Source organism: Podarcis vaucheri, assembly GCF_965113315.1.
Source record: "Podarcis vaucheri genome assembly, chromosome: 13".
Classification (NCBI taxonomy): domain Eukaryota; kingdom Metazoa; phylum Chordata; class Lepidosauria; order Squamata; family Lacertidae; genus Podarcis; species Podarcis vaucheri.
This window is the reverse complement of record NC_138751.1, coordinates 39888853-39906845: the sequence shown is the minus strand read 5'-3', so window position 1 is coordinate 39906845 and position 17993 is coordinate 39888853. Positions and strand designations below refer to the sequence as shown.

Sequence of the window (17993 nt, the reverse complement as noted above, 5' to 3'; positions counted from 1 at the left end):
GCTTCCCACCTCCTTACTGCTTTTGATGAAGAAAACTTCAAAGAGAGGCTAACTATCCATCAACTTCTTAATAACTTGTAAAGAATTCAAATGTCAAGTAATCAGCTGATACTGAAATATCCCTCAGCTCTAACCAGGCCTATTTAGAAGCTAGTTCCACTGATTTCAGTGGAATTTACATCCAGGCAGATGGTGTGGGGGTATTTACAAAGCTGAGGAGTTGGCTTGGAAGAAGGGAGATGCAGATCTGAATGTGTCAGTGAGATGAGAGAGCCTGGTCTTGTTGATGTGTTCTCTCCTCCCCACATCCCACCAAATCTCTTCGAAGTAGAGGTTAACAAGAGAACTCACAGATTAAACCTCCCTAGTTTAAGATGGAAAGCCCTTCTCTGTTCTTAATGCTCACCTCAGAAAATCTCATGTGAGGGGTCTTAAAGGCTCACTTCTCCTTTGAGGTGGCACTCAAAGAGCCCCTGATGTTCTCATCTAAATCAAGCTAGACAATTGTGTTTATAATTTATAGACAGGGCCTGGATCAGATATATTCAGACTGCATTCAGCTGAAGGTAGTGATCAGTGAAGAATTGTCAGTTAACTGTCAGTTGGGAGAAGTTCTGAGGGAGGTGTGATTTCCAATTGAGCAGTAAAGATCAGGTTTTCTGGGAGGAAAATGGCAGGACTAGGGGAAGTCTGAATGAGCCCTACATTAAGCTAAAATGCTGCTCAGTTCATACCAGAAGAACACTATAAAAGCAGATTTCTTAAAGGAGCTCAGCTGTCCAAGTAGGCAGGAACATAATCTGAGGAGTTTGCCAGTCAGAGGCAGACTGTACCTAGCTGCTCAACTAATCTCTGTGTGAACTGGACAGGAGGGGGAGGCTTAGGTAAGTTGGTATGAGAAAAAGATTTAGATGCTGGTGTCAGCAAGAATATCTCTTCTATCTTCAAGAAGCCTTGTCAAGTATATGATGTACCCCAAAGTAAACATCAATATTCCATTACTGGAAAGGGGATAATTCTAATCAGTTCATATTCAAATGTGAAACTACAAAAAAAGAGAGATGTTCTAAAAATATATCAGAAATAAAACACAGCCATCATTTGAAATTCACACTTCTCCGAATTGTTCAATGCAGTTCCCCAGCTAAACAATATAAACAAAAATGAATATCTGGAGGTCCCCAAAGTATCCCTTAAAATGCATAGATTAGTGTAAGTGGAATACAAGCGGAATACAATGCATTCCTGTGGGGAAATTCTTCTGCAGATATGCAGATATTAGGGTACAATTTGCACTAAGATACTGAAGATTCATACAGAAGCCCATTTTTAAAGAATAATGCATATGATATCCCCCAATGATATAGCATAAAATTCTCATTGCAGTATTGTGCCAAAGAACTACCAGCATATTCTGGCCTTGGTATTTGCTGTCAAGGAGATCAACGAGAACCCCAAGATCTTGCCTAATATTACACTGGGATTCCACATCTATGACAATTACTTTGATGAAAGGATGACCTACTGGGCTGCTCTGAACTTTCCCTCGACACTTATACCCAACTACAAGTGCAACATCCAGAGACACCTGGTGGCAGTTATTGGGGGACTGGACTTTGATACCTCCATCTACCTGGCAAACATCTTGGGCATCTACAAAATTCCCCAAGTAAGATGCTGCCTTGGGCATTTCACACTCATTCACCATGATATCTTCTATGCAGAAAGGATTTGTATAATAGAGAAATAGTTGTGAGAGACAAAGGAGAGTGATTCTGCCCTTCAGAAAAAGTGTTCCCAGTATGCTTTGCACAGTTAAATAGAATGCATAGCATCAAATTGTCAGTGTCTGTGGATGAAGAGAAGGTAATGGGATGGTGGAAGAGTTCTCATCTCACCCCACTTCCTTATCCACACACACCTAAAAACATGTATCAAATTCTATTCTGCTTACTGACAGCCTCTCACCTTTGCTCCATGACCTACTGGTTGGAGACGGAAGCTGCTCACTTGCAAAGGTGGAAGCCTGTCAGTCAGGAGTCAGCTGCCCACACATTGTGGCACTTGATGGGGATTCTGTGTCTTAGTGATTTGAGAGAAGAAGGGAAGACGCCCTGAAATCAGGAGCTGAAATGCTGTGGTGAAGCAAAGAGAAAGAAACAGGGAGAAGAAAGCAGCAACACAGGAAGACATAGAGGAAAAAGTGGCGAAAGAAAAGGAGGAGGGAGGAGAGGAAAACAGGTGTGCAGGAAACTGGACATGCAGGGGTGGCAGAGAAGGAGGTGGAGGCTGAGAAACAGAGTGTAATCTGCCACCCCCCTCCCAGCTTTCTGGAACCTGCCTTCTTAAGGCAACTGGCTCATTTTGCTTCCTAGGTGGGAAGGCCCTGGATGCACATACCCAGTCCATTTGCAATAATAGATGATGCTCCTTTATTTCCCTTTAGCTCACTTATGGCTCCTTTGCTCCAGAAGATCCTGGTCAAAGCCAATCTACTTCCTTCTATAGGATGGTGCCCAATGAAGCTCATCAGCACACTGGGATTGTTGAGTTACTTCTGCACTTTGGTTGGACATGGGTTGGGTTGCTTGCTGCAGAAAGTGGAGAGAGATTTATTCAGACCCTGAAACCTCTGCTCTCCCAGAAAGGCATTTGCTTGGCCTTTGCAGAAACAAACCTGAAAACGACACATTTGGCTGCATACTATGCCATGTATTTCCAGCTGATCCGAATTTATCAAGCTATTCTGGAAAGTAAAGCCAAGGTGGTGGTTGTTTATGGAGGAACCAAGTCCATGCTTACATTGCGAACAATGGTAGCACTAGGTGAAATGGAAATCGTGACCAAGATATCTGTCGGCAAGGTGTGGATTCTGACAGCACGACTGGATTTCACAGCATTGAGCCATCAAATGAACTGGGATATACAAGCCTTCCAGGGTTCCCTATCCTTTGCAGTTCATTCAAATGTGTTACAAGGATTCAAAGCCTTTCTTGAGGCACAAAATCCTTTTGAGGCAAATGGAAATGGCTTTGTCAAGCAGATCTGGGCACAAGTATTTCTCTGTTCATTTCCAAACTCCAGTACAGAGGAGCATGCCAGTGGAACCTGCACTGGAGAGGAGAAGCTAGACAATCTCCCTTCGTCTGCTTTTGAGATGACCATGTCTGGCCACAGCTACAGTCTCTATACTGCTGTCTATGCCATAGCACATGCTCTACATGCCATGTTCTTGTCCAGGACCAAATACAGGGCAGCGGTGGAAGGAGGGATGCAGGAGCTTCAGCCTTGGCAGGTAATGCCTATCATGGGATATACTTTATTAGACGTAGGCAGTGATATGTAAAACAGTACCCTGAAAAAATTCAAACTCCACATTCTCCGCTTCTGTGCACAGTGAAGTATCAGACCATCTTGCTTTTAAAAAAACAAAAAAATTGTTTTTACAAATTCATTCACATGCATAGTATTATTACAGATATTTAAACTTGCACAAGATTCTTCTGAATCTCAAGATTTCCCTCCTCCCCTCCATGGATTCTTTAAATAACTTTTTAATTTGCATATTATAAATCCATCTAATTTATCATCCTTCATTGTATCCAAGTCCTATGTATCATTGCAAGAGTTATTTAAAGTCTGCCAACGAGTTCAAGCGTTTACAGTGGTCTTTCAAGTACTGTACAATATATATTTGTCCCATTCTTTGTTGAAGTTTTGATCCTCCTGAGTTCTGATTTTCCTGGTTAATCTTGCCATCTCTGCATAGCCCAATAGTTTCATCTGCCAGTCTGCCCTAGTAGGTATCTTGTCGTCTTTCCATCTCTGGGCAAGAAGCATCCTTGCAGCTGTTGTAGCAGACATAAACTGTCTTTTTAGTTCCTTCGGTATCTCTGTACCTACAATTCCTAACAAAAAGGCTTCTGTTTTTTTAACAAAAGCTATTTAAAACCTTTTTTAAAAAATTCATTGTATATCATTTCCCAAAATTCCTTTACCACTTTACAATTCCACCACATATGATAAAAGGTGCCTTCCTTTTCCTTACATTTCCAAGAAACATTTGAACTTGTCCTATACATTTTTGCTCATTTCCTCCGCAATACATCATTTACATATAATTTTCTTTTAAAGTATAACACCCTGCAAATTTCAAATCCCCTCTCCATAGTTTTTTCCATGCTGCGAACTGTATATTACACCCAAAGTTTATTGCCCATTGAATCATAATCGATTTAACTTCTTTATCTTTAGTAAACCATTCCAATAACAATTTATACATTTTAGAAAATAATTTCACATTATTTTCCAACCATTCTTTCTCAAACCTTGATAGTTTAATAGCGAAACCTTTTCTTTTATCTATTTTAAAGACATCATTCAGCTGGTGATACTGTAACCAATCTCATTTTTTTTCCAATTTCAGCTGGTGTTCCTCCTCTACTAATAACTCCCAATATGTTGCCCAGCCTTTTCTCATATTCAATTTCTTCACAGAGATCTCTTCTAATGGGGAGAACCACAATGGTGTTTTCTGTTCTAGCCAATTTTTATATTTATCCCATACCATATATAATTACTTTCTTATTTCATGGTTCAGGAATCCTCTGTGTACCTTAACTTTTTCATACCATAGATACACATGCCAACCAAATCTGTTAGCATAACCCTCCAAATCCAAAATATCTGTATTTTGTAATGTTATCCATTCCCAAAACCAGCAAAGGCAGGACGCCTCATATTATATTCTTAAATCTGGAAGGGAAAAGTCACCTCTATCTTTAGAGTCTTTTAATAGTTTATGTTTTATTATTGGATTCTTCCCCCTGCCAGATAAATTTTGAAATATCTCTTTGCCATTCCTTAAAGCGCCCTGCCCCACTGATCACAGGAATTGATTGAAACAAAAACGTTATTGGCAATACGTTCTTTTTTATCACAGATGTCCTCCCCCAAAATGATAGATTCATGCTTTACTTCCCTCCAATATTCCTTTTACTTCTTCATCTGATCTTATATTTTATGCCAGTGTCTCTAGTACTAAAATAAACAGTAATGGCAACAGGGGACATCCCTGTCTTGTTCCTTTCATTATTTTATATCCTCCATTATTACATTATTCACAATCAGCTTTGCCTGTTGTTCTGAATAAATTGCATCATTTCCTCTATAAAATGTCTCTCCAAAATCCATCATTTCTAATGTCCCCCCCCATAAAAGTCCAGGAAACATTGTCAAAGGCCTTCTTTTGCATCTATAAATATTAATGCTGTGTGCTTATCATTCCTGGCCTCCAAATATTCTATTAAATCAATTATATTTCTCATGTTATCCTTCATCTGCCAACCAAAAAGAAAGCCGGCTTAATCTGGATGGATGAAATCCTTTAAAATCCTTTTCATTCTATTTGCCAAAATATTGGCAAATAGTTTGTAGTCATTATTTCATAAAGAGATTGGCCTGCAATTTTTAACTGACAATAAATCTGTATCTTATTTCGGAATCAATGTAATATATTCCTCTTTCCGAGATTCTGGCAGTTTCTCTGTATTTAATATTCCATTCATTATATCCTTAAGTGGTTGTGCCAGAAAATCCTGCACTGTATTGGCCCGAATATAAGCTGCACCCAAATAGAAGCTGCACCTTTAAGATTGGAGGGGGGGGGGAGAGAAAAAGAAAAAAATACCTGAATATAAGCTGCTTCATTCCTTGCTGCTCCTGGCTGCATACCGGGGGCGGGGGCGGGGGCTGATCTGCATTGCTGGCAGCCTTATCCCTTCCCGGCCTTGGGGGAGAAGATGTGGGACTATGCACGGGGCAGGCACTGCTTTGCCATGCTCCTGGCACTGTTTGCCCAACGCTCCAGGCTACATATCATAAGGTTGCGAATATAAGCCACACATTAACTTTTCACGGTCTGAGTTTGGGAAAAAGGTGGAGCTTATATTCAGGCCAATACAGCAATTTCTTATAATACTTAGCTGATAGTCCATCCGGTCTTGGCGATTTATCAGCTTTAGTCTGGCCTATTCCCTGTTGCATCTCCATCATTGTTACTGGTGCATTCAAAGAACTGATCTTTTCCTTCGGAATTTTTGGTCAGTTGTTCTGCTTTAAATAACCTATTTTTTCTCTGTGTTCCTCACCGGCTCAATATAGCTCTGTGTAATAACAAACTGTTTCCTTATATCTTTTGGATTGTCTACTATTTTCCCTTCTACTTTCAGTTTATTTATTAAATGTTCACTCCCTTTTTTCTTTAACTGCCATGCCAGCAATTTCCCTGGTTTGGGTTATGGTCCAAAAGTGTTCAAAGTTGTATCTCTGTTTTTTTTTTCTTAAATCCATGTGGCTGTAGGGAGCAGGTCAGAACTCCACACACACCAAATTCACATTTAGAGTGAGCAGAACAAATGGCTTTGTTACCCATTTCCTCCCAAGGTAAGAGGAAGTGATATAGGCCAAGCATGTCAGGACACCTTACTCTACAGCATTAAACCCTTTATGTATGTATTACAAGACATTTGCATTACTTCAAAGTTTCTCTTTTTATTTCAATGCAGCTCCACCCTTTTCTTAGGAGTGTCTCCTTTAACAACTCTGCTGGGGAAACGGTATCTTTTAGTGTGAACAGGGAAGTAGAAGCTGGCTTTGATATTACCAACCTGGTCACTTTCCCAAATAACTCCTTCATGAGAGTCAAAGTTGGAAGGGTAGGTGGGGAGGCTGCTGCAGGCCAGGAATTCACCCTTGATGACAGCAGAATGGTGTGGCACAGAAGCTTTCACCAGGTGAGGCATAATTCCTACAGCTATGAGAGATAGGAAAAGAGAATGTTATTCTACTTACAGATCATCAGTCCAGCACATACCTGCCTTTCCAGTCAGATTCTAAACATTTTCCTCTGCACTGCTTAAGAATAATAGAATCATAGAGTTGGAAGACATCCTGAAGCTCATGTTGTCCGGGATACAGGAATCTCAACATAAGATGATCTTGCTGGCTCAGATCAATGCCCAACTAGTGCAGAATATTGCCATTGGCCAGTCTTGTCCAGCATCTGGATATGGCATGTGGCTTTTGGCTTGCGGCTCTTTTCGTCCAAGTGTGTTTCATGAGTCACTTGGGAAGAAGATGCAGGTGTTTGCTGCTTGCAGTTCAAATGTATGATGGTTGAGAAGGAAGTAGGGGCTGTGAAGGTTTGTGGGTAGCTATTCTTTGTCACCAAGTGTAGAATGAGGAAAGGGGCTTCTTAGATAGGAGAAGAATCAGCCCTCCCCAAGAAGGCTTGCCTGGCACCTCCCTACATATCTATAGGCACCAGGCGAAAACATTGCTCTTCTCCCAAGCCATTAGTGAATTAAACTATTTATGGTCTTTCAAACTGGGATGTTACTGTTTCTGTTTGTCATGCTTTTCCTTTTTATGTTTTTATAATGTAAACTGCCCTGTGGCATGGTAAAATAAATAAATAAATAAATAAATAAATAAATAAATAAATAAGGTTCTGAAAGTGGCCAACCAGACACTTGTAGGACATAAGACCTCTCTCCCCTTTTGTGGTTTCTGACAACTGGTATTCAGCACCATACTGCCTCTGACCATTGAGTAAATGCATACCCTCCACCAAGGGGTGGTGGTCTCCGATAGGCTTCTCTTCCATTAGTTTTTCCAATCACCTTTTAAAGTCAGCCAAGTTGATGCCCGTCACTGTCTCTTGTAGAATTGGATCTCATAGTTTTAGCTATACTGCGTGAAAAAGTGCCCCAATCAATCAAATTAGATATCTCTGAGTTCTAGTGTTATGAGAGACGGAGAAAAAGCTTTTCCTTACCCTCTTCCCCATTATTTACATGAGCAGGTTTCGCCCCTTTCTGAGTGTAACCCAAGTTGTCCCCCTGGTTCCAGGAAGGAAAAGAAGGAGGGGGAGCCATTCTGCTGCTATGCTTGTGTTCCGTGTCCTCAAGGCAAGATTTCATCCCAGAAGGGTAAGACACACAGGATATATAATTTTCAAACCGTATGTCATGTTAGAAGTCGAGGAAAAGGATAAATAATTTAGTGGTGAAGTGTGCATTATTGTACATATTGTTTGAATGGAGAACTGCATCAAAATTGTTTAGAGAAGTACACATTTTTAAGGGAATCTGTACTTTGTTCAGTGTGTTGGTTCAAGTAGGGCAATGTAGCCTTCTCATTCAAGTGGCCAATTTCTCCTCCATACCTATTGACAGATAGCCCCCACAAAGGAATATGGACCATCTCCTAAAAAGAATTGGTTTGTGACCCATGATCTAATCTTTGTTACAAGTTAAAATACAGCAGGGAATTTTGAACTAAATGCACCAGTGATATGACTGGGCAGGAGACACCTATCTTAATTCAGGCAATAAAAAATAAACATGCGTATGGCTGATGCATGATCGTACACCCGGGCGCGGTGGAATGCGTTCAACCTAGTATGTGGGGGTGGAATGGGGCTGGGAATGGAACGCCTGTGTAAAATGGTCATGGACTGTACCTGTTCTGAACAATAACAATGTGGTTTATGTGGAGTTAGCAAGCCATCACAGGACACCCCACGTAACCCAACACAAAGGTTGAGGTGGGATTCTCATGCATCACTTTCAGTTTGGTTACTATGGAAATATCTGTGATGACTCTAATTTAACCTTAGGTGTTCCATACAGCATGTTGTTACTATCCTAACATCTGAAATCTGAACGCATTACATTCTTTCCAGACACGGAAGATTGCGTTGGGTGCCCTGAAGATCACTATCCAAACATGGAACAATCGCAATGCATTCCAAAGACCATCAGCTTCCTGTCCATTAAAGAGCCTCTGGGGATGAGCTTAGCATTGTTTGCTCTTTCACTCTCTCTCCTCACAGTGGTGGTCCTAGTCATCTTCATTAAACATCAGGACACACCCATTGTCAGAGCAAACAATCGGGACCTCACCTACACTCTCCTCACTTTCCTCCTGCTCTGCTTCCTCTGCCCATTGATCTTCCTCAGTCCTCCAGAAAGAGTGAGCTGCCTGCTCCGACAAATGGCTTTTGGCCTTGTTTTCACAGTGACCGTTTCTTGTGTTCTGGCCAAAACGATCACGGTGGTTCTGGCCTTTGTGGCCACCAAACCAGGATCCCAAATGAGGAAGTGGGTGGGGAAAAGACTGGCAAGCGTCATTGTGATTTCTTGTTTCCTTATCCAAGCAAGTATTTGCAGTGTGTGGTTAGGAATCTTTCCCCCATTTCCTGATTCTGACATGCACTCAATGATGAGAGAAATCATTCTAGGCTGCAACGAAGGGTCAGTTGCCCTGTTTTACTGTGTCCTGGGCTACATGGGGTTTCTGGCCATTGTCAGCTTTGTTGTGGCATTTTTTGCCAGGAAACTGCCTGAGAGCTTCAATGAGGCCAAATTCATCACCTTCAGCATGTTCTTGTTTTGTAGTGTTTGGATCTCCTTTGTTCCAGTGTACCTGAGCACCAAGGGGAAATACATGGTGGCTGTGGAGATCTTCTCCATCTTGGCCTCCAGTGCTGGTTTACTTGGTTCCATCTTTGCTCCCAAATGCTACATCATTGTGTTGAGGCCGGATCTGAACAGCAAGGAGCAGTTAATAAAGAGGAAATAATAAATTATACCATCATCTTTTGGTTTCTTGCCACCAAACTATGAGCAATATAATCTCTCTTTATCCACATCATTAAATTATGTTGTATTCTCTGTGTTGCAATTGTTATGTGTAATTTCTTTTTAAAATCCCCTGGGGTCTCTTTGAGACAGGGGTCCCTGATCTTGTTTTAGCCCTAATGTTTATTTGGAAAACTAAAAAACTGTCATGAGTACCACAGGATATTGATGCCTAACTAGAACTTCAGAGGGTGATGGATTACAAACTGAACATGAAAAAAGCAATACACTGAGAGAAAACTTTTATATAGGTCTTGTTGCTTTCTAGCTTATTTTTCCTACGGGTAAGGTTTCAGTAGAGTTGCTACTGTCATGATTAACCAGTCTCAGATATTTCAGTACAGCGAGTCCCCACTTACTTTGGATTATTATCCAGTGCCCCCTCCCACATAAATGAAGATTTGATTAGTGGGGAGCACCCTCTAAACCCTTTGAATGTCTTCTCTACTGCTCTCTCTCCATTCCAGATCTAATATACTGCACCTAAAATACCCATGTGGAATTTTGGGGGCTGACTGGAGGATGTGTGGAAAAGTTGCTGCTTCTGCTGCTCTTCTATGCACATTAGCTGTCAGGTGGGGGGGGGGCTGAGCAGCATAAACATCCCCCCATAAAACATCCTCCAGTCTCTTCTCTGCCCTTACAAGCCATGAAAGCTCTCAAGCTCTCTCGATCCATTTCTGGGTATTAATTATTTAATTATTATTCGTGTTCAGTGGGGGATGCCTGTGGTTATGGGCAATATATTCTAGACCATTCCTGGTGAGTTTTTTTAAAACTTAAAATTCAATGGATGACAATTGTGGTATTTTTAATGGTCTTATTGTTATAAGATGGGGCAGAATGCTTCTGAATGAATATTTTGGAATAAAAGTATATTGAACATGAGTGAGATTAAGCTCAGTTTTATTAGAAAATATAATACCATCACACACTACGTTTAGTTATTTCTATATACTGTCCCACCAACCAGTTGAGTGGTGCTTTTCTATCAGGAACACAAATAGTTGTTTGTGCTTGTAAAGAAGGCACGTTTTCTTGACATCTTCCCAGGGCTAAATTCCCATTGCTGCAAACCATGTAAAGAAGTTGAGAGAGATGCTCACAAGTAAGGAAGGTGGAGGGTTTTCTACACCCATTTTCACCACTGGGGACCAGTCTGTGTGTCATGGATTGTAAGTTTTATGGGTGCACAATGTTACTGAACTTTCTCAAAGCTTCTCTGCAGCTGGTGTCATGTGACACTAAAGGTCAAAAACTCGAGAGATAAATATCCTGCTACTGAGCAGTTCTGTATTCGTTCTCTATTTTTCTCTTTCTCCTGTACAAATCTACCTGTCTTTATTGTTTCTCTAAATGGATACACTCTTTTGAGCTAGGTTTTGAGCCTTGCCTGGGCATCCAGCGAGAATTTTGGGCTTTATAACCATTTTAATGCTTTAAGAACCTCAGTAAAATATTATGGAAGAAAGCCTGATGCCTGTGTATGTTTTTCTTTGGGCTCTGTATGGGAGCTGCAGGGGAATTACTTTTCCACCCACCAGCTACTCTACTATTGTCTGACAGGCCTTGGAGATACTGCACACAGGCATGAGCCAGTCTTTCCCCTTCTTCCTCAACATCAAGAAATAGCTCAGTTGATTCCAAATCGATGGAAACCAGTTGAAACCAAAACACAGTCCCCACCATTTACCAAGAAGTCACCAAGGCCAATATGCTAAAGTTGTATTAATACAAGACAGGTATTAGGCTACAGAGTAAGCTGCTGTGCCAGACTTAGCTCACCTTGAGCTACAGGGGTGGGGGGCAGTTTGCCCCGGCTTCCATGTCTGCGGGGGTGACAAGAAGTCATCCCATGGGGGCTCACAGTGGCGCGAGCAGCCATTGCGCTGCCACAGCTGCATGTGGAGAATCACCGTTTGCGGCTGCAGCCGCAAGCACAGGATCTTGGCGCCGGCAGCAAACTGCGAAGTACAGCGCATGTGCTGAGTCTAACACATGCGCTGTACGTAGTGACGCCGCACATGTGCTGCATAGCAGATTGCCACCGCTGCTCCAGCGCCATACAGATGGTGTCTGGATTCCTCAGTCACCTCTATAGCTGCAAGCAGAGGATCCCTGCACTGTCTGTATGGCGCTGGAGCAGCGTCGGCGGCAAACCGCTATACAGCGCATGTGTTGTACATAGCAAAGCTGGACACGCGCCCTACGCAGCGATGCCTGCCCCGGGTGTCACGACACCTTCCTTCGACCCTGCTTAAGAGTCAATTGGTAATCAGGCCTATTGCTCTCCTTCACTCTACCTGAGAAGCACAACGTTTTAGATGAACTGGTTTCCTCATCCTCAGACCACATGGTTCTAACAGGCCTTCATTGCATTCCTATACCAATAATCTGGAACTTTCAGCATTGAGAGTAAGTTTTGCTGTCTGTGTTTTCTGACTGATATGTGGGGAAGCACACGAACATGACCTTTGAAGAGTTTGTAAATATACCAGTTCTTAACTTACCAAATGTTTAGTCTTATGCTATGCTAAGGGAAGAGGAAGGTCATATTTTAAAGGTCTATCAACCTATATTTCCACGCTTTATTTCACTGCATATTTTGTGATTTAAAATCTCAGCTGGGAATCTCTCTCAAAAAAAGAGTTTCTGCCCCAAACCTGGATCTTGGCATCCAGAGCATTCTCCTTTGTTGATACGCATTTTTCTTTGCTACCATTGCAAGCAACCTATGTAACTCAGTCCTTTTCACCATTCTTTGGTCCTGGTATAATGGTCAGAAATCTAATGAACTGGTGTTCAGGTGGGATTTTTAGGTCAGATGAATCATTTCCACTGGTCAGCATTGATAAGAGACTGGCCAACTGTTCTTTGTTGCTGTTAATTCTGCATGCCCTTTTGTTGTCCCATAAAGCGTGTTCTCCTTCATGGAGAGCACGTGTTGCGGTGGGGGCCACCAGGACACTCCAAAGTTGGGGGCGGGCTAACTGATCGTTGGCCACTGATGCGATTGGGGCTTCCCTTGTTGTTGGGAAGAAATTAATGTTGCCATTTATTGATTGACAGCCAGAAATGCTAAAACTCCTTGCAGAAGGCTAGGGCTTCCTCTTTTCGCCCGTGCAGCGGATTGATCACAGTGAAAGGAGACGGTTGTATTTTTCTACAAATTACCTTGTGTCTTTGGCCTGCTTTAATTGTGTTACCTTTATATTTAATTGATATTTTAGTCCTATTAAATTTCCTTTTCTGTGTAATATTTTCTTTTAATTTTCTTTTAATTTTTCTCTGCTTTCCCACCCCACCCCCCTTTGGTCTTTAATTCCCCCCTACTCCCCCCACCACCCCTTAGTGCAGGGGTGAAGGTCAGGATGACCAATGGAGAGCCAGGCTAAGGACCTCTAAAGCCTTTTAAGAACCTCTGACACCATTTTAGAGAGCAAACTAGAAGCTAAAAGCACAAAGCCATTTTAGAAAGCTAAAGACTATTTCTCTGTCTCCTGTTTACCACTTTGCCACCTTTTGTAACCTGCAGGAAGTTTGCCAGTTGAGGTTAAGCCATTTCTGAGAAACGACCCCTGACAAGCAGGACGTAGCTAACCGCCAGGGTCCAGATATAACTCTTAGGTGTGAAGTTGCTAAACCACAAGTACATTTCTGGGAAGCCCGGGGTTCAGGGGCACTTCCTGGAACTAGTAAGGAGGTTAATTAGTTTATAAGCCATTAGCGCCACCTAGTGGAATAGGCAACTTGGAACCGAAAGGACACACCAATTTATTCTTTGGTTGAGCTTTAATGAATATGTATCAATGACCATAGGAAATTGTCAATCATTGGCTAAAGGGATGCCAAGGGGCTGAACTATGCTTTGCAGAAAGGTATATAGGTAGGCTGCCCCTAAGGAGGGGTGGGCATTTTCTCATTTTCCTAAATGCACCCTTTGCTTTTGTCTGACAAAACCAAATAAAAAAACTTTTTCTTTAAGAAACTTTGCTGCCTGATTTTTACATTCCTAGTCTGAATACCGATGTCCATTTCATTAGCTTACCTTAACGTTGGGTCTTCTAATTTGGTGGCAGGCCTTTCCAAGGCCGGTTTTCTTTAATTCATTGCCCCGACTGCCCCTTTTCTGCCAGTCCCGGGTGAAGGGTGGGCCTGGCTGAGGGCGCAGCACCCTTGGGCGGCCGTTTTTAGGCCTTTTTCGGCGGCACCTGGTGCCGCACCGCAGCGGGAGGTGCCTCCGGCCTTGCCAGGCCCTTGGGAGGCCTTGCCGTGAGCCCCCCCCCTATTCTTTAAAGGGCCGGTTTCGGCCTTGTTAGCCTTGTTAGCCTGGCAGGCCTTCCCTGCGAAGCAGGGAGGCCTGGTGTCTGCCAGGGCTGCAGGGAGACAGGCGCGGCCTAATTGGGGCCTGGGAGCAGGCCCCGTTGTGATCGCCACCTTCCCTGCTTCTTTTTGGCGGGAGCGCCATTTTTGAGGCCTAGTTTGCTCTCGTAGGCCCTCTAGTGGCCGTTCTGAGGTACTGCAGCGCTTGTTTTTATTCCATTAAATTAGGCTGACATTGCAGCCTGTCAGTGTATCTGAAGAAGTGTGCATGCACACGAAAGCTCATACCAAGAACTAACTTAGTTGGTCTTTAAGGTGCTACTGGAAGGATTTTTTTATTTTGACTATGGCAGACCGACACGGCTACCTATCTGTAATTGCAGCCTGTGTAATTTAATTGTAAAGAAAATATTTTAGAGACGAGCCATTGTGGCTTAGTAGCTAGAGTGCAGGACTAGGTCCTGGGAGACAGGGTTCATATCCCTCACTTAGCCATTGTTATAATAAAACAAATCAAAATAAATTTGGGTTTCTTGAGGGGATGCTTCCCTCTAAAAGGGCAAGCAGGGGTACCTGGACAGGCGGTGGGCTGCCTCAAGTCTGTTATCTCATTGAAACATTTTATGTCTGGCCTAGCAGGTGATCCTAGGGCTTTGCTCGAGAATTTGATGGCCTCTGGCAGCAATTTTCGGCCTGAATAGCGTTCCCATGTGGTGCACGAAGCATTGGTTTCACTGGTTCCTCACATTATTTAGTTTTTTTGCAGACTATGGCAGGGCCTTTGCAGATGCCTCCAGAGCTTGCCTCTCCTGCAGAGGATGCTTTGCTGATGCCCCAGGTGCCTTCTTCTGGAAGAAAGCGTCTTCAGAGGCGGCATTCCAGGAGGGGAGGGCAAAGAAGAGCAGAGATGATACTTACACTTCCTCACAGGTGCTTCATCCCTGGGCTCTTATGACTATTCAGACGTCACCTTGGACCTCTATGGGGTCAGGGTGAGGCTATCCCGGGTCTTTAAGGATCATCCTGGTTAGCTCAGCAGGTCAGCACGTGGTGCCAGTAATGCCTAGGTTGCAGGATTGGTCCCTGTATGGGACAGCTGCATGCTCCCCCATCGTTCTAACTGGACAGAAGCCGGGTTGCAGGGGGCTGGGCAGAGGGCCTTCTTGGTGGTGGCACCTGTCCTGTGGAGAGCCCTCCCACCAGATGTCGACTACCAGTCTTTTAAAAGACATCGGAAGGCAGCCCTATTTAGGGAAGCTTTTAATGTCTGATGCATTACTATATTTTAATATTTTGTTGGAAGCCACTCAGGGGAAGCCCAGCTAGATGGGCGGGGCATATTTTATTTATTTATTTATTTATTTATTTATTTATTTATTATTAGGGAGTGGACTAGAAGATTGTTGCTGTCCCTTCCAACTCTATGATTCTATAAGTAGCAATTCACTATGATGGGAATGTTAGACGCAGGGCTGCCATCATTCCCACAGCCTGCTGGGATCGCAGGGACGGGGACGTGTGGACCACTTCCGCAGCTCCACATTTCAAATGGAAATTCCCTGAGCAGTAGAACCTGAAACTGGTGTGCAGGAAGCTGGCCCGGCGGCAGCTTTGTTGTTTAGGGGTTCTGGACAGTGGCAGCCCTGTAAATTCACATATCTTAGGTGGCAGCACAAGACGCCCCCTGCCCAAGCGGGGGTTGGGAGCTGGCAAGCAATAGCTCCTCATCTCTGGCCCATATTCCCATAAAATTATCTCCCCTGAAAGCCTGGCTAAAAGGTTATCTAGAGGGGTCAGCGACTTTGTGCTTGTGGAAAGGGTTTTCTCAAGGTTTAGGATTCCTCTGGCTTTTCAGCCAGTGGCTTGGAATACAGCAAATCAAAAGCCAGTTAGAGAGCCACTTGAGGCAGCCAGAAAGAAGGTCAGGTAGCAGCTTGCATTGGGACGTATGGTGGGACCCCTAAGAAACCCCCATATAATTCCATCTGATCCTTATTTATCGCATCCCTAAGGCACCTCAGTGAATGACGCTATCCTTAAGGAATTGTTCCGCGAAGTTCACGTCTTTGGAGCAAGCGGCACTCGAGTCCTTTAGCGCCTTTTTGGATTGAACAGTGCGAGTCTATACTCATTTAACTGAGGGTACCAATTTTTTGGATTATTTTACTGGCTGGTTCATGTGACACCAGCCTCTGTGTAGGCTTGCTAGACATCCTTTATTCCCTTTGAGGAGCTGGGTGTTTCATAGGCAGTGGATGGGACCCCCTTTTAATATTTGGGGGTTAGCTGGATACCGTTGCTCAAACATCTGCTTGCCTGTGGGGAAGCTGTTTGCCTTCAAGGAATTTATTTTGTTATACTTCTTCTGAAGCAAGTGTTGCTTTGTCAAATCCTATCATTTGCTAGGTCAGTTAAAATTAATTTTGCATGCAGATTGGTTGCCCCAGGCCACCCCTTCCGTTCCCACTTGGCCAGGCTGCCTGTGGCCCGAGGTCCCCTTACCTTCGTGTATGCTTACCAATTGAGGTGCAGCCGGATCTCATGCGGTGGTTGTAGTTCCTAAATGGATGCAGTAGTAGTTCACCATGGCAGGATACATTGAACCTGCACAGCGATTTTCAGGTTCATGCTGATGCTGCTGGATCTTTGGCCTTTGGTTTTTATTACAGGGGCTGTTGGTGTGCAAAGCCATGGCCTCAAGCCTGGTGTGGTGAGGCTGTCATGTGACCTAACTTTGCTTGAGTTTTCCCCATTGTAGTAGCAGTTCACATCTGGACCGAGGAGTTCAGTGACCGTTGGATCTGCTCGGTCTGATAACCAGGCAGCGGTGAGCATCTTGGCAGAACAGTCCTCACGCTCCAGCAGAGTCTCCGCCCCTCTGCTCACGCTTTTGAGCTGCACTGCTTAAGGTTTAATATTGTGCTTGCTGCTCACCTGATTCTGGGATCCTCTAATGATATTGCTGACACTCTATCCCATTTCAGATGGAGTGCTTCAGATCCTGGGCTCCAGAATCTCAGCTATTGCCGGACTTTTCCAGACCACCTGTTGTACTTTGACAACAATTAGTAATTACAGGGAGTAGCAGTTTCCATTCCCCTTCTGCTTTTAGCTCTTATGAGAAGGCCTGGATGGATTTCTTAGGGTTTAGTTGACAGCCCTTGGCCATTCAGAGGAACTTGCCCCCATCCGCTAAGCAGATCCTGCAGAATTTGGTCCACCTGCTGCAGATTGGATGTGCTGTTAAAACTATCAGTATTCAGTCCGCTGCAATGTCTGTTATAGTAAAGCTTTAATTTGCAGAGACCCTTATATAAAGTCTGTCATGCGCAGGGCCTTGGAAGGTTGGAATAGGCTCCAACCTCATACAGCAGTGGGCAGGAAGTCGGTCAGTTTTTACCTATGCAGTATCTGCAACATGTTATAACTTGTCTGCTGGTTGAAGATCAAAGAGAGACTCCTTTCCGTATTCCATGGCATTTTTGGTGCACTGAGGGTTGGGGAAATTGTGTTGGAGCCAGCACGGGGCTGAGAGTCTGGAGGCTTATTGCTTCAGGACTTTTCCTTATCTGCTTTGGAGCTGGTCATTAGAGTTGGGAACTCTAAAACAGACCTAGTGGGCAGGAGTGCCACCATCAGGCTTCCCCTCACAGGTGTGGAGGGCCTTTGCCCGGTTATGGACACCAGAAATATTTAGCTTTTCGTTCCCCTGGGGGCTGGCCTGCTCCTAGTCCATGAAAATGGGTTCCCATTAGCCAGGCATCAATGTGCTTACATAGTGAACCAGTTATTACGGCCTGCGGCTTGCCTACCGCTGAACACGCCTCATTCCTTCCGAATAGGGCTGCTGCAAAGGCTGCACACTCGGGGCCTGTCAGTAGACAGGATTGTGAATACGGGTCATTGGAAGTCTGATGCTGACAAAGGTTACATCAGGAAGTGTCACCAGTGATGTCTGTGCTGATG

At 43.7% G+C, this 17993-nt stretch overlaps 1 protein-coding gene and 1 long non-coding RNA gene across 2 annotated transcripts in view; one reads left to right on the top strand and one right to left on the bottom strand.

The window, feature by feature from the left end:
- The window catches only part of LOC309515954 (uncharacterized protein), a 108511-nt gene that overhangs the window by 14567 nt on the left and 75951 nt on the right, over positions 1 to 17993 (top strand). The window contains exons 3-6 of the mRNA XM_082194279.1: positions 1387 to 1669; positions 2447 to 3295; positions 6567 to 6794; positions 7912 to 7991. Of these exons, the coding sequence (XP_082050405.1) occupies positions 1387 to 1669; positions 2447 to 3295; positions 6567 to 6794; positions 7912 to 7991 (1440 nt within the window). The remainder of the gene's footprint in view (positions 1 to 1386; positions 1670 to 2446; positions 3296 to 6566; positions 6795 to 7911; positions 7992 to 17993) is intronic.
- Positions 1 to 17993, bottom strand: part of LOC309516083 — a 71331-nt gene that overhangs the window by 654 nt on the left and 52684 nt on the right. The window lies entirely within an intron of this gene.